This window comes from Oncorhynchus mykiss, chromosome 9 (assembly GCF_057628025.1).
Source record: "Oncorhynchus mykiss isolate SJ-2025 chromosome 9, ASM5762802v1, whole genome shotgun sequence".
In the NCBI taxonomy this organism is placed as follows: Eukaryota; Metazoa; Chordata; class Actinopteri; order Salmoniformes; family Salmonidae; genus Oncorhynchus; species Oncorhynchus mykiss.
This window is the reverse complement of record NC_143030.1, coordinates 45,892,399-45,907,974: the sequence shown is the minus strand read 5'-3', so window position 1 is coordinate 45,907,974 and position 15,576 is coordinate 45,892,399. Positions and strand designations below refer to the sequence as shown.

General features: G+C 44.6%; 1 protein-coding gene across 2 annotated transcripts in view; it reads left to right on the top strand.

Annotated features, from left to right (window-relative positions):
• The first annotated feature begins 9,955 nt into the window (after nt 1-9,955).
• Nucleotides 9,956-15,576, top strand: part of xpc (xeroderma pigmentosum, complementation group C) — a 12,231-nt gene continuing 6,610 nt past the window's right edge. The window contains exons 1-5 of one of the 2 annotated variants that reach the window (XM_036988003.2): nt 9,956-10,340; nt 14,148-14,405; nt 14,557-14,656; nt 14,837-14,921; nt 15,112-15,269. In XM_036988003.2, coding sequence (XP_036843898.2) covers nt 10,238-10,340; nt 14,148-14,405; nt 14,557-14,656; nt 14,837-14,921; nt 15,112-15,269 — 704 coding nt within the window. In that variant the 5' untranslated portion in view covers nt 9,956-10,237. The remainder of the gene's footprint in view (nt 10,341-14,147; nt 14,406-14,556; nt 14,657-14,836; nt 14,922-15,111; nt 15,270-15,576) is intronic. The other variant, XM_090184314.1, reaches the window with a different exon arrangement.

The following is a 15,576-nucleotide window of genomic DNA, read 5'->3' as shown; positions in this document are numbered from 1 at the left end:
GCGCTGCAGCTCGACGCGTGACTTAGGGGCGGGCCAATCAATGACAGCTTGGACCTTAGCGGGATCCATCTTAATGCCTTCAGCGGAAATAACAGAACCGAGAAATGTGACGGAGGAGGCATGAAAAGTGCACTTCTCAGCCTTCACAAAAAGACAATTCTCTAAAAGGCGCTGGAGGACACGTCGAACGTGCTGAACATGAATCTGGAGTGACGGTGAAAAAATCAGGATATCGTCAAGGTAAACGAAAACAAAGATGTTCAGCATGTCTCTCAGGACATCATTGACTAATGCCTGAAAGACAGCTGGAGCGTTAGCGAGGCCGAAAGGAAGAACCCGGTATTCAAAGTGCCCTAACGGAGTGTTAAACGCCGTCTTCCACTCGTCCCCCTCCCTGATGCGCACGAGATGGTAAGCGTTACGAAGGTCCAACTTAGTGAAAAACCTGGCTCCCTGCAGGATCTCGAAGGCTGAAGACATAAGAGGAAGCGGATAACGATTCTTCACTGTTATGTCATTCAGCCCTCGATAATCTATGCAGGGGCGCAGAGACCCGTCCTTCTTCTTGACAAAAAAAAACCCCGCTCCGGCGGGAGAGGAGGAGGGGACTATGGTACCGGTGTCAAGAGCTACAGACAAATAATCCTCGAGAGCCTTACGTTCGGGAGCCGACAGAGAGTATAGTCTACCCCGGGGGGGAGTGGTTCCCGGAAGGAGATCAATACTACAATCATACGACCGGTGTGGAGGAAGAGAGGTGGCCCTGGACCGACTGAACACCGTGCGCAGATCGTGATATTCCTCCGGCACGCCTGTCAAATCACCAGGCTCCTCCTGTGAAGAAGAGACAGAGGAAACAGGAGGGATAGCAGACATTAAACATTTCACATGACAAGAGACGTTCCAGGAGAGGATAGAATTACTAGACCAATTAATGGAAGGATTATGACAAACTAGCCAGGGATGGCCCAAAACAACAGGTGTAAAAGGTGAACGAAAAATTAAAAAAGAAATGGTTTCGCTATGATTACCAGAAACAGTGAGGGTTAAAGGTAGCGTCTCACGCTGAATCCTGGGGAGAGGACTACCATCCAGGGCGAACAAGGCCGTGGACTCCCTTAACTGTCTGAGAGGAATGTCATGTTCCCGAGCCCAGGTCTCGTCCATAAAACAGCCCTCCGCCCCAGAGTCTATTAAGGCACTGCAGGAAGCTGACGAACCGGTCCAGCGTAGATGGACCGACAAGGTAGTGCAGGATCTTGAAGGAGAGACAGGAGTAGTAGCGCTCACCAGTAGCCCTCCGCTTACTGATGAGCTCTGGCTTTTACTGGACACGAAGTGACAAAATGACCAGCAGAACCGCAATAGAGACAGAGGCGGTTGGTGATTCTCCGTTCCCTCTCCTTAGTCGAGATGCGGATACCTCCCAGCTGCATAGGCTCAGCTCCCGAGCCGGCAGGGGAAGATGGTAGTGATGCGGAGAGGGGGGCAACGGAGAACGCGAGCTCCTTTCCACGAGCTCGGTGACGAAGATCAACCCGTCGCTCAATGCGAATAGCGAGTTCAATCAAGGAATCCACGCTGGAAGGAACCTCCCGGGAGAGAATCTCATCCTTTACCTCTGCGCGGAGACCCTCCAGAAGACGAGCGAGCAAAGCCGGCTCGTTCCAGCCACTGGAGGCAGCAAGAGTGCGAAACTCAATAGAGTAGTCTGTTATGGATCGATTGCCTTGACATAGGGAAGACAGGGCCCTGGAAGCCTCCTCCCCAAAAACAGATCGATCAAAAACCCGTATCATCTCCTCCTTAAAGTCCTGATACTGGTTAGTACACTCAGCCCTTGCCTCCCAGATTGCCGTGCCCCACTCACGAGCCCGTCCAGTAAGGAGAGATATGACGTAGGCGACACGAGCAGTGCTCCTGGCGTAAGTGTTGGGCTGGAGAGAAAACACAATATCACACTGGGTGAGGAACGAGCGGCATTCAGTGGGCTCCCCAGAGTAACACGGCGGGTTATTGATTCTGGGCTCCGGAGATTCGAAAGCCCTGGAAGTGGCCGGTGGATCGAGGCGGAGATGGTGAACCTGTTCTGTGAGGTTGGAGACTTGGGTGGCCAGGGTCTCAACGGCATGTCGAGCAGCAGACAATTCCTGCTCGTGTCTGCCTAGCATCGCTCCCTGGATCTCGACGGCTGAGTGGAGAGGATCCGAAGTCGCTGGGTCCATTCTTGGTCGGATTCTTCTGTCAGGTGCGTGAATGAGGACCCAAAAGCGAATTAACAAACAGAGTTTCTTTAATGATGAACACACGTGGGCTCAGATGGACAGGTAGATTCCGACAGGACAGGACAAGGTTGCAGCAAACACGATGATAGTCTGGTTCAGGCATGAGACACACAAACAAGAATCCGACAAAGACAGGAGCAGAAACAGAGAGAGATATAGGGACCTAATCAGAGGGAAAAAGGGAACAGGTGGGAAAAGGGGTGAATGAGGTAGTCAGAGAAGACAAGGAACAGCTGGGGGAAAGAGGGACAGAAACGGTAACCTAGTACGACCAGCAGAGGGAGACAGGGTGAAAGGAAAGGACAGAAAGACACAACATGACAATACATGACAGTATCGCTGCAGAATGCTGTGGTAGCCATGCTGGTTAAGTGTGCCTTGAAGCAAGAGTATGACAGAGTTGTCGCAGGAGTAAAATGAAAGCATCAATCCAGCGAGATTTAAGTGACAAGTAGATTTTGCAACCCTCAAACACAGGAAATATTTGGCTGAAAACGACAGATCCTCAGGTGGGCAGGGCATGGCGTTGCTACGTAGAGAGCCAGGAGTTCAGGTGTGAGACTGGGGGAGCAGGTGGCAACTTCCTGTGCAGGATGAATGGGCTATTGCCCTCTTCAGGAAAGAACATCACATTCCTTCTCTCGCTGACTCAGGCAAGCAATTCTGCAAACTGCTATAGATGGGCACGCCACCAATGCTTTACAGAGCCTTTGATTCCCATGCCATGTCTATGAGGGCAGAATTATAATACAGCCTTTTGATGGAGACTGATCAGCTCCCATGAATAACAATTACTGGCAGACTGTTTGGAATACCCACGTTGGTCTTGTTTTATCACAACCGCTTCAGACGAAATGCTTGTGTCTCTTCCTAGAGTCATGTATCGATTTAGGAGTATCAATGTATTTTTTTTGTTCATTATCGCAGGATGTCTATACCGTGTCTCAGACCTCAACGTGTGCAGAGGCACAACACGAAGCCTCGGCAGTAGGTGACATCATTTGACATTTGCCCAAAATGGCCACGGTGAGCCAATGCACGAAGAAGAAGCCTGTGGCTGCATGGCTGCTGTGTTTCGGGCTTGCTTCCTGAGAGTGTCCCCCCCCTTCCTCTGCCCTGCGTGATGTGGGCACAGATGAAGGAGCAGTGTTGCTCCGAGAAACAGGGGAGCAGGGAGACACACAGGAATGCAGCTCCAGTGGAGCCTCAAGGAGAGGAGGAGGAGGGGGCAATTAATTTTGGGCTTCTTTTTTTCCCCCACTTTCTCCTTCAGTCTCAGGCTACAGTTCTGTTGTTAAGACAACCAGAAGGAATGGCTGGCAACTGGTTGGTTTGTAACGCCTGTCTGTCCTCAAAATGGGCTAGAGTAACAGGACACCGCCACACATTCAAACACACAAACAAACAGGGGTACATTACACACACACACACACACACACACTTCATCATGGACACGCCAGTGCTCTGCCACCTCTGACATTCAAAAGCTAACTGTTTCTGTCAATCTCACTACTTTATCATACCTAGAATGAAAGTGCGTTTTGGGGGTATTTGAATGAGTGAAAATAGCTATTCAGCTGCTATGACCCTTTATTAACACGCGTAGGGCTTCACAAAGCCTCTCGAATGGAGGCGGTCTTGTGCTCAGGTATGATGTTCCCTTTCATTCCCCGTGCTCGCCACCCATTGGCTGCCCGGCGCTGGTGGGCTTTTGTTCTCCCCCTCCCAACTCTCCCTCTCTCTGTCTGAGCGAGTGAATGGAAATACGCACAGATGTGTGGCGCTGTTCAAACTTCGCCTGCGTCGTCGCGCAACTGCCCAGTTAGACTGTATGTGGTGTCCTCTAACTGGGACGGTGGTTGAAAGATGCGATAGCCTATCCACCTGCGGATGCAACTCTAGCCGGCGGTCTATTGCAGTAGTTCACCGGTGACCAGTCCAAGGGTAGTAGGCGTTCTCCAGGCGCAGACTGCGGCGGGGAAAGCAGCGGTTATTTTCAGGATGGGGAACTCGGATCTCCAGCGTACTGGCATGGATGATGCAGCTCAGTGAGCCCACATTCCCTTCACTGCCGTATCTAATCTCAAATGCGGTCTAACAATTCCAGTGGCTGAAGGACTTTTTTTAGATGAAGGTTAGGGTATGAGGTCTGCCGTTTATCACTATATTTCACCTGTTTTCAACTGCTCGTCATGGCTATGGAAATCTCTGCCGGTAGGCTATGACTAATTTGTTCAGGATTAATTTGATAATTATATTTAGCCTACCATTTAGGCATATTTACACACACGTTGAGTTATAAAAGCTGAACTGATGTGTGATTTTGCTGATCTTGAAAATAAATACATTTTGTCGTTTGTTTCGTAAATAATTCTGAGCGTGTTTATGGGATTCAATGACCATAATCGATATTTGTTTTATTTAAAGATTCCACTTTGATTTCATAATCCTCATAAGAGCCTAATTGTTGATCTGATTCAATGGTGAATGAATGCCATTGCAGTTTCTCTTGAGAAAGTGAGCTGAGGGTAACGGGGACACAAGAGGCACTCACAGACAGCGAGTTTAAACATTTCACTTGCAAACGGCAAGACATCTCCGAGAACGCGACGACCGAGGACAGGACAACAGGTGCCTCTGCTCACCTCGGCGGACACAGAACAGGCATTACGCAGCGGGGTCACAGCGAAAGTACACGCCGTTTCCTCTTACCTGCTGTGAAAATGGGAAGGGTTAGTCATGTTTGTGCTGTTGATGAAAATACTGAAAATGGTGGTAAAGGAAGTAGTCGGGGGAAACTCTGAGCCAGCTCTGAGGTGGATCCTTCCACACCTGTACCTTTCCTTACCCCTAGGGGCAACGCTGCACCATACTTGCTATAGTAGTGTAGTTATGACACCACTCCAGTGTGAGTGTGTACATAGTGGGTAGTTTATAGTCTGCTCGGAGTGCCCACTGCACTGTATGGCTTTTTATTCCTATCTGACTGCGTTGAGGGTTCATATAGGGATGGAAGCCATGCAGTGCGCTGGGCTCATATCACGCGGGACCACAGAAGAGGACCACGGAGACAAGCCTCCACTGTTCATCCCCCCGTGATCCGAGTGATCTGGCTCCTACTGCAGCGAGACTGTCTGGAGCTTGTGGCTCTGTTATCAGTTCACAGACAGCTCCCTGAAGTGTTATAATACATCGAGGTTCCAGCACCACCCAGATGTATGTCCACAACAAGATACCTACTTACCTGTTACCTTTGCCCATGCCGTCAATGTTTCTATATCCCCCCCACCCCCCCTCCCTACGCAGCTTGTTCTGGTCTAATTTCGCATGTTGATTTTGAAAGATCATTTGGGTTTGGGCATGGTACAACCACAACAATTTGAGTCACTGATACTTTCTGTAAATAAATAACCTTTTTTTTTAAAGACTAAAACATGTCATGGTGAGAGATAGAGAGAGAGGGTGAAATAAGGAGAGGGTGGTGCATATAGTAGTTTTATAGAACAAGTGTCAAGACTGATGACATTTGCCCCTTCATATTCCCTCACACACACACACACACACACACACATATATATATGCTGGGAGTCAACCAGTTTATCTGGCCTTTGGATTTTCCTGTTGCAGACCATAGAACAAAAAAAACCTTCCTACCACATTGTACAATACTGCCACTCTGAGTAAAGCACAGTGCACTGCATTTTAACCTCAGTTTTCCTCATCAGCGTTCCTCAAATAACCACTACATATTACAATGGAGTGCACTAGGGGGCCGATTCAGATTTAGGAACTGTACACCTTTCCTACGCATTTGAGGAAATATACACCTTTTCTACACACTCCTTTCCTATCCAATTCTCAGTAGTTGGTATTCAGACTTAATTTATGGAGGCACATACAGTTGAAGTCGGAAGTTTACATACACCTTAGCCAAATACATTTAAACTCAGTTTTTCACAATTCCTGCCATTCAATCTGAGTAAAAATGCCCTGTCTTAGGTCAGTTAGGATCAGCACTTTATTTTAAGAATGTGAAATGTCAGAATAATAGTAGAGAATTATTTATTTCAGCTTTTATTTCTTTCATCACATTCCCAGTGAGTCAGAACTTTAGATACACTCAATTAGTATTTGGTAGCATTGCCTTTAAATTGTTTAACTGTGGTCAAAACGTTTCAGGTAGCCTTCCACAAGCTTCCCGCAAAAAGTTGGGTGAATGTTGGCCCATTCCTCCTGAAAGAGCTGGTGTAACTGAGTCAGGTTTGTCGGGCTCCTTGCTCGCACACTTTTTCAGTTCTGCCCACAAATTTACTATGGGATTGAGGTCAGGGCTTTGTGATGGTCACTCCAAACCTTGACTTTGTTATCCTTAAGCCATTTTGCCACAACTTTGTAAGTATGCGGGGGGTCATTGTCCATTTGGAAGACCCATTTGCGACCAAGCTTTAACTTCCTGACTGATGTCTTGAGATGTTGCTTCAATATATCCACATAATTTTCCTGCCTCATGGTGCCATCTATTTTGTGAAGTGCACCAGTCCCTCTTGCAGCAAAGCACCCCCACACCATGAGGCTGCCACCCCTGTGCTTCACGGTTGGGATGGTGTTCTTCGGCTTGCAAGCCTCCCCCTTTTTCCTCCAAACATAAAAATGGTCATTATGGCCAAACAGTTCTATTTTTGTTTCATCAGACCAGAGGACATTTCTCCAAAAAGTATGATCTTTGTCTCCATGTGCCGTTGCAAACAGTAGTCTGGCTTTTTTTATGGCTGTTTTGGAGCAGTGGCTTCTTTCTTGCTGAGCGGCCTTTCCGGTTTTGTCGATATAGGATTCGTTTTACTGTGGATATAGATACTTTTGTAACTGTTTCCTCCAGCATCTTCACAATATCATTTGCTGTTGTTCTGAGATTGATTTGCACTTTTCGCACCAAAGTACGTTCATCTCTAGGAGACAGAACGCGTCTCCTTCCTGAGGGGTATGATGGCTTCGTGGTCCCATGGTGTTTATACTTGCGTACTATTGTTTGTACAGATGAACGTGGTACCTTCAGGCATTTGGAAATTGCTCCCAAGGATGAACCAGACTTGTGGAGGTCTACAATTTTTTTTCTGAGGTCTTGGCTGATATCTTTTGATTTTCCCATGTTGTCAAGCAAAGAGGCACTGAGTTTGAAGGTAGGCCTTGAAATACATCCACAGGTACACCTCCAATTGACCCAAATTATGTAAATTAGCCTATCAGAAGCTTCTAAAGCCATGACATCATTTTCTGGAATTTTCCAAGCTGTTTAAAGGCACAGTCAACTTAACGTATGTAAACTTCTAACCCTCTGGAAATATGATACAGTGAATTATTGGTGAAATAATCTGTCTGTAAACAATTGTTGGAAAAAGTAGATGTCCTAACCGAATTGCCAAAACTATAGTTTGTGAACAAGAAATGTGTTGAGTGGTTGAAAAACGAGTTTTAATGACTCCAACCTAAATGTTTGTAAACTTCCGACTTCAACTGTAACACGATTTGCATGCGTGGGTCAGTTGGGTGCTCTAAATAAATGTAATCAGAGAGGAAGAGGCAAAGCGAGAAGGATAAATGGGCCCAAAATCTGTCTTCTCCAGCAGGTGGCGTTTTATAAATATATTTTTTTACTCACCACATGACTTTTTTTTCAATAATCATGTTTCCATCCACAGTTTTCGTGAAAAGTAAAGTTGTACCATATAAACAAAAATCCCGACAGGAAGTTTCTGTACACCGTGATGCCAGGAACAAGTTAGTTTGGAGGGAACACCACTAGAGGGAAAATGCCATATTTTCTTTACGTAGATTTAAGGATATTTGCATGAATTGGATGGAAACCTAGCTAGTGTAGAGAATTTGGTCAACAAGAAACGCAATGGCTTTTTTTGTCGAATATAAGTTTTACAATGCTTAGGTTTTTAACTGATTATAAGTAGAACACGCGTGACATCTCGCCATCTTTGAGGGGGAAAAAAAACACTTTTATATCGGAGAACGGTCCCACTTTATCTTGCCTCCTCCCGGCTGCCTTATTCGCATTGTTAAAGCGTCCACTTGAATATATGGTCTTTATAATGGACAATCTGTGATTTAAGTCAACCCCAGAAAACACAGTCCCTGGGTGGCCTACCAATTTGATCAGGGCGTTTTTGTTCAATTTGTTTTTGTCATTTATCTAAAGCAAACCCTTTAAATACGGTGTACCTTTCATTTGAGTTTGATCGGCGCAAGACTTGAATGTAGACTATGGAGAACGCGTTCAGAATCTAGAAAGACAGCCATGAAAATACCTTACGCATATTTGTCTCTGTTTCAGTACCCATGGGTTACGGGGTAGATTTAAAAACACCGATTTTACACATTTATGTTAAGGGAATAATCATGAATCCTACTTCAAGGAAAAATTTGGCCTTTAAGCACAAACTAAAAAAAAAGTGGTTAAATGATTCTGAAAGTTGACACGTCCAGTTAATCAATGGTAACATTTGAAGTAGTAGTGAAGCCTACAATACATCTTTAATATGGAGAATAGTATACAATAGTATGATATAATAAATATACCCTAATTGTCAGTTATCCAATTTGGCTTGCATCTCCAAATTGAATCCTGTATGGCCTTAAGTTATAAGGCCATACAGGCACAGCATTTCATACTTTACTGTGGGAAAGGGCAGTCCCGTGCACAAACCTTTCAGAGGGCAAGTGCACAAAATGATAAAAGGCTCCCGCTTTAATTTGTAAAACGTTCATAATTCATATCTTGAAATTCACAATACTTTATAGTCATTTAGCAGACACTCTTATCCAGAGCAACTTACAGTAGTGAGTGCATCCATTATCATACTGATTTCCCGCGTGAATTGAACCCACAACCCTGGCATTGCAAGCGCCATGCTTGACCAATTGAACTACACGGACCTTTTGTAACCATACCAAATGTAATATATACTAATTTGAGTGTCCTGGATTTACATTTACTATGTTATGTCTAGTCTATGAGACCTGGCTGCCACTTGGAACCCGCTTGACCTTATTCATGGTTTCCTCAGTTTAAAGGTGGGGGAAATATTAAGGAATTAGGTCAAGGTAAGAATATATTATATCTGTAGCCACAACTACATTTCTTTGATCACCATCCCAAACCTATACCTTGCTGGTGTGGCCGATGTGAAATGGCTAGCTAGTTAGCGGTGGTGCGTGCTAATAGTGTTTCAGTCGGTGACTTCACTCGCTCTGAGACTTCGAAGTAGGTTGCTCTGCAGCTTTTGTGTAACACTGCTGCGTGAGTGACTGTGGTTGATTTGTGCAGAGGGTTCAAGCGAGGAGAGGGACTGAAGCTATACTGTTACATTGAACAAATTCTTATTTATAATGACGGCCTACCCTGGCTCAATTGTCGACGCTGGGCCAATTGTGCACCGCCCTATGGGACTCCCAATCACGGCCGGATGTGCTACAGCCTGGATTCGAACCAGGGGCTGTAGTGACTCCTCTTGCACTGAGATTGAATTAAAGGTCAGAATAAGCAGAAAGGTGCATTAAAAAAGGAAAAAAGTTCCAGGGAATAAACCGCCTTACCCAGGACTGAATTTCCCCCTAAGTGAACGGGAAAATAATAGGTCTACCTACACACATCTGGAACTTTTGTAGCCTGCAGGCCATCCCTGTTGCTCGCCAACGATTGGGGAGAACTGATGGCGGATACAGCGCGGAAGTGGATGCGGATGTGACGTTTTCGGACACCACTTCATAACAATCTATCACCGCAGGATGTATTATGAAAGGCTCCGTAAAGTTGTGTTGAATAACCACGGTTTCTCCGCCAAATTACACAACACCACGTGTGCATGGTAAACTCAGCCATTCACGATTCTGTCTGCAACACTATTTAAACAAAAGTACACGATTACATTTGGAACGAAGCGAGCATGGCCAAGCGTAAAGAGTCTGCAGACACAGCAGTGAAGACCGACACAAAGAAGCCGAAGAAGGTCGCAAAAGGCAAAGCTGGAGGACCAAGAGCCAAAAAAGGTAAATCTAGCCAACTAGTTACAACACCCAGCAATGAGCAAATACTTATAGGAAACGCCCGTTGAAGAAGTTCTACCTTGCCATTTAGCTAATTTAGGCTACATTGTGACATTACATTATCAACGTTTATATACAGGATTTGTTTTTGTTGAAATTATTATTATTTTTTAAATTATTATAATATTTTTTGCATACGTTATATATAATAGGGGGTACAACAATACCGACTATACGAAGTTAAGACACACACGTCACTGTTTTAGAACGCTTTCTTATTCGAAGAATGTACTATAGAATGATCGTGTGAGGTCTGTTTACACCTCTAAACAGCATGAGAGTCCCAGATGAATAGCGTGAGACTGTAGGTGTAACGAGAGTTATGGTAAAGAGAACAATTATTCATAATTGAATAACAACCATTCTGCGTTACGATGTTGCATCTCATATCATAACTTCTGCTTCAACTTTGTCACTGATGCGTTTCAATGGGCCAGCATCTGTCAGATTCATGTTTATTACAGATTGTGTGCAGGTGCATCCTCTTGCATGGTTACCATTGTGGATCAACTGTCTTGTCTGCATATAAAAACGTGTTTACAACTGATCTGAGTTGATTGTGTGTTTTGATTTTCTGCCGAATTAAACTCTGCATTGGTTATTTCTTTAAGACTACATAATATGTCATCTGTAGGAGCTACAAAGCATCTACAGATGTCATAGGAAGCTTTACAGCTTGCTCTGTAATACGAGTAGTATTTTTATATGATTTTTTTTAAATATATATCTATATCAGCAAAAAGAAACGTCCCTTTTTCAGGACCCTGTCTTTCAAAGATAATTCGTAAAAATCCAAATAACTTCACAGATCTTCATTGTTAAAGGGTTTAAACACTGTTTCCCATGCTTGTTCAATGAACCATAAACTATTAATGAACATGCACCTGTGGAACGGTCGTTAAAGTGTGCAGGAGAGCACGAGACAAAGGAAGGTGTAGCATTGGGGAAAGTAGTGTTATGTGTTAATTGTAGGGGTGCCCATGGGGCTGGGGATCAGAAATGTCCTATGCAAGAGAGGCAGGTTGAGGTTTCTTGGGTTAGACTAGTGCAGAAGTTGTCATATGCTGAGGCGGTGAAGAAAGTAGAGGAAGATGGGTCAAGGGGGAGGGATCCTGAGAGGAGTGTTGTGAGTATTCGATTTAAGACACTAACAGCTTACAGACGGTAGGCAATTAAGGTCACAGTTATGAAAACTTAGGACACTAAAAGAGGCCTTTCTACTGACTCTGGAAAAATACCAAAATAAAGAGTCCCAGGGAATCTGCTCATCTGTGTGAACATGCCTTAGGCATGCTGTGGCCAGGGCAATAAATTGCAATGTCCGTACTGTGAGATGCCTAAGACAGCGCTACAGGGAGACAGAACGGACAGCTGATCGTCCTCGCAGTGGCAGACCACGTGTAACAACACCTGCACAGGATCGGTACATCCGAACATCACACCTGCGGGACAGGTACAGGATGGAAACAACAACTGCCCGAGTTACACCAGGAATGCACAATCCATCAGTGCTCAGACTGTCCGCAATAGGCTGAGAGAGGCTGGACTGAGGGCTTGTAGGCCTGTTGTCAGGCAGGTCCTCACCAGACATCGCTGGCAACAACATCGCCTATGGGCACAAACCCACCATCGCTGGACCAGACAGGACTGGCAAAAAGTGCTCTCCACTGACGAGTCGCAGTTTTGTCTCACCAGGGGTGATGGTTGGATTTGCATTTATCATCGAAGGAATGAGCATTACACTGAGGCCTGTACTCTGGAGCGGGATCAATTTGGAGGTGGAGGGTCCGTCATGGTCTGGGGCGGTGTGTCACAGCATTATCGGACTGAGTTTGTTGTAATTGCAGGCAATCTCAACGCTGTGCGTTACGGGGAAGACCTCCTCCTCCCTTATGTGGTACCCTTCCTGCAGGCTCATCCTGACATGACCCTCCAGCATGACAATGCCACCAGCCATACTGCTCGTTCTGTGTGTGATTTCCTACAAGACAGGAATGTCAGTGTTCTGCCATGGCCAGCGATAAGCGTGGATCTCAATCCCATTGAGCACGTCTGGGACATGTTTGATCAGAGGGTGAGTGCTAGGGCCACCCCCCCCCCCCCCCCCCCCCCCCCCAGAAATGTCCAGGAACTTGCAAGTGCCTTGGTGGAAGAGTGGGGTAACATCTCACAGCAATAACTGGAAAATCTGGTGCAGTCCATGAGGAGGAGATGCACTGCAGTACTTAATGCAGCTGGTGGCCACACCAGATACTGACTGTGTAATTTTGATTTTGACCTCCCCCCAACCCCTTTGTTCAGGGACACATTATTCCATTTCTGTTAGTCACATGTCTGTGGAACTTGTTCAGTTTGTATCAGTTGTTGAATCTTATGTTCATACAAATATTTACACATGTTCAGTTTGCTGAAAATAAATGCAATTGACAGTGAGAGGACGTTTCTTTTTTTTGCTGAGTTTATTTGTAAACATGAATATAAAAATAACTGATTTGGCAAATGTTTCTATATATTGTTGGACGTAATGTACTCTACGGGCATATCAAAGTTCTAGAGTGGGATCTCTGCTAGTTTTAAAGTCATGGCTCTTTTTATACGATTGGCATAGTGGGAAATGTAACCAATCACAGCCCTCCTTTTACTTGTATCATTGAACGTCCTGCAAATCACCAGCAGAAAGGCAACCATTTTGAATCCATTTTCACGTTCAGTCTGGTAATGCTTACAAATTGGATCATAACTCTAAAAGTAGCAGAGCTCAAGTGGTGGAAAAAGTACACAAGTGTCATACTTGAGTGAAACTATAGATAACTTTTTAATAGAAAATTACTCAAGTAAAAGTGAAAGTCACCCTTTCAAATACTACTTGAGTAAAAGTCTAAAGGTATTTGGGTTTTAAATATACTTAAGTATAAAAAGTCCAAGTATAAATCATTTCAAATTCCTTATTAAGCAAACCCAAAGGTGCTATTTTCTTGTTTTTTTAAAGACATAATTTACAAACTAAGCATTTGTGTTTAGTGAGTCTGCCAGGTCAGGGGCAGTAGGGATGACCAGGGTATGTTCTCTTGATAAGTGAGTTAATTGGACCATTTTCCTGTCCTTCTAAGCATTTCAAAATGTAACAAGTACATTTGGGTGTCAGGAAAAATGTATGGAGTAAAAAGTACATCATTTTCTTTAGAAATTTAGTGGAGTAAAAGTTGTCAAATGTAAATAGTAAAGTACAGATACCAAGAAAAACACTTAAGTAGTACTTTAAAGTATTTTCACTTAAATAATTTACACCACTGCAGAGATCCCACCCAACTTTGATAGTGGAGTATATAATGTTCAACAATATATAGAAACATTTGCCAAATTAGATTTTTTAAATTTCCAATATTCATGTTTATATTTGTTCTATATTCATAAATGAATGAAAATGTTGCGTTTTTTACAGAGCAAGCAGTAAAGCTTCATAAGACACCAATGTTTGCTACGTAGCACCTAGAGATGAAACACTATGGAGTCTTAAGGCCAAAATGTCATAAATATGCTCAATTATGCCTTTCGATACAAATGTCAAACATATGTCAACAGTCCTTCCTCCAAAGCACTATTTTATGGATTACATTTTGTGAAAATACCCCAAATCATGGTCTTTTTTTGTCTGGGTTTCGTGAGGAATCACTCATCAGTGGATTATTCAAAGTTTTTCTCTCACTTTCATCATCTTATCATGACCCATCTTTCTTTCTACCCTATCAGAGAATAGAGAGGAAACGGAGAAGGTTCAGAGAAAAGCCAAGCACAAATCCCGTCTCTCTAAACCTATAGTAGGGGACACAGCCGAAACCAACACCAGCAAATACTTCCAGAACGAGACTCCAGTGAAGGAGGAGCCTGCTGATGTGAGTCCTGAGACTGATCTCATCCCTCCTTTTATCAGAGCCAGAAAAGACACAGTAAAGCCTGTGAAAGAAGAAGAGGACAGCGAGGAGGATGAAGACTGGGAGGAAGTGGAAGGTGATCAAGGAATGAACGCTAGTTTTGATTTGTACAATGTTTGTAGGCCATATCTGTGTAGATTAATGTTCTCTGTTTTGTAGACCTATGATGGCTCTGGTCCTTGCTCTGTGTGTGTGTGTCACTATGTGATATTGCTGTCTGTCCCCAGAGCTGTCTGAGCCCTTAGGTCCAGTAGAGCCAGCCCTGCCCTCACAGCCCGTGGAGATAGAGATTGAGACCCCAGACATCATCCACAAGAGGCAGAAAAGGTGAGAGATGGCGGCAAGATGGCATGTGGTCTGTGTCTTTGTGTGTGCTCCTTTGGAAAAGCAAGTGCTGCGTCCTAGATGACCCAGTCAGACCAGTCAGACTGTAGGAGAATTTGCTCATTTTAGTCCAAGATGGAAATATGAACCATCCGTCAATTTACCGTGACAATCTGGCTCCAGGGAGAAGAGGAAGGCGGAGTTTGAGACCTATTTGCGACGCATGATGAACCGCTTCAACAAAGATGTGGTGGAGGACACACACAAGGTGAGCACACACACACACACACACACACGTGTACCGTAAGGACCTCCACATGGCTTAGCTCACAGACTGTCATGACACTGCTGATGGGGGAATCACAGAATGGCTGTGGTCCATTTTCTTTCTCCCTAACATGTTCTCTTCTCATTCGAACCCTTCTTACGATACCGATGTATTAACATCTCTCCCGTAGGTCCACCTCATGTGTCTTCTAGCCAATGGGATGTTCCGGAACCGGTTGTGTAGCACACCGGACCTGCTGGCCATCAGCCTGTCTCTGCTGCCCACCCACTTTACCATGGTGGCCAAGGAACGCATCGACACCAACTACCTCTCTGGCCTGCTCAAGTGGTGAGGAGGGCCTTCAATTTGTATTTGTGTGACTTTAACTGTGTGAATTATTTTTCTTCCTCAGCTTATTCCTTGTAGCATGCTGAACTATGTTTCTTCCTCTGCTTATTCCTTGTAGCATGCTGAACTATGTTTCTTCCTCTGCTTATTCCTTGTAGCACGCTGAACTATGTTTCTTCCTCAGCTTATTCCTTGTAGCATGCTGAACTATGTTTCTTCCTCGGCTTATTCCTTGTAGCATGCTGAACTATGTTTCTTCCTCTGCTTATTCCTTGTAGCATGCTGAACTATGTTTCTTCCTCTGCTT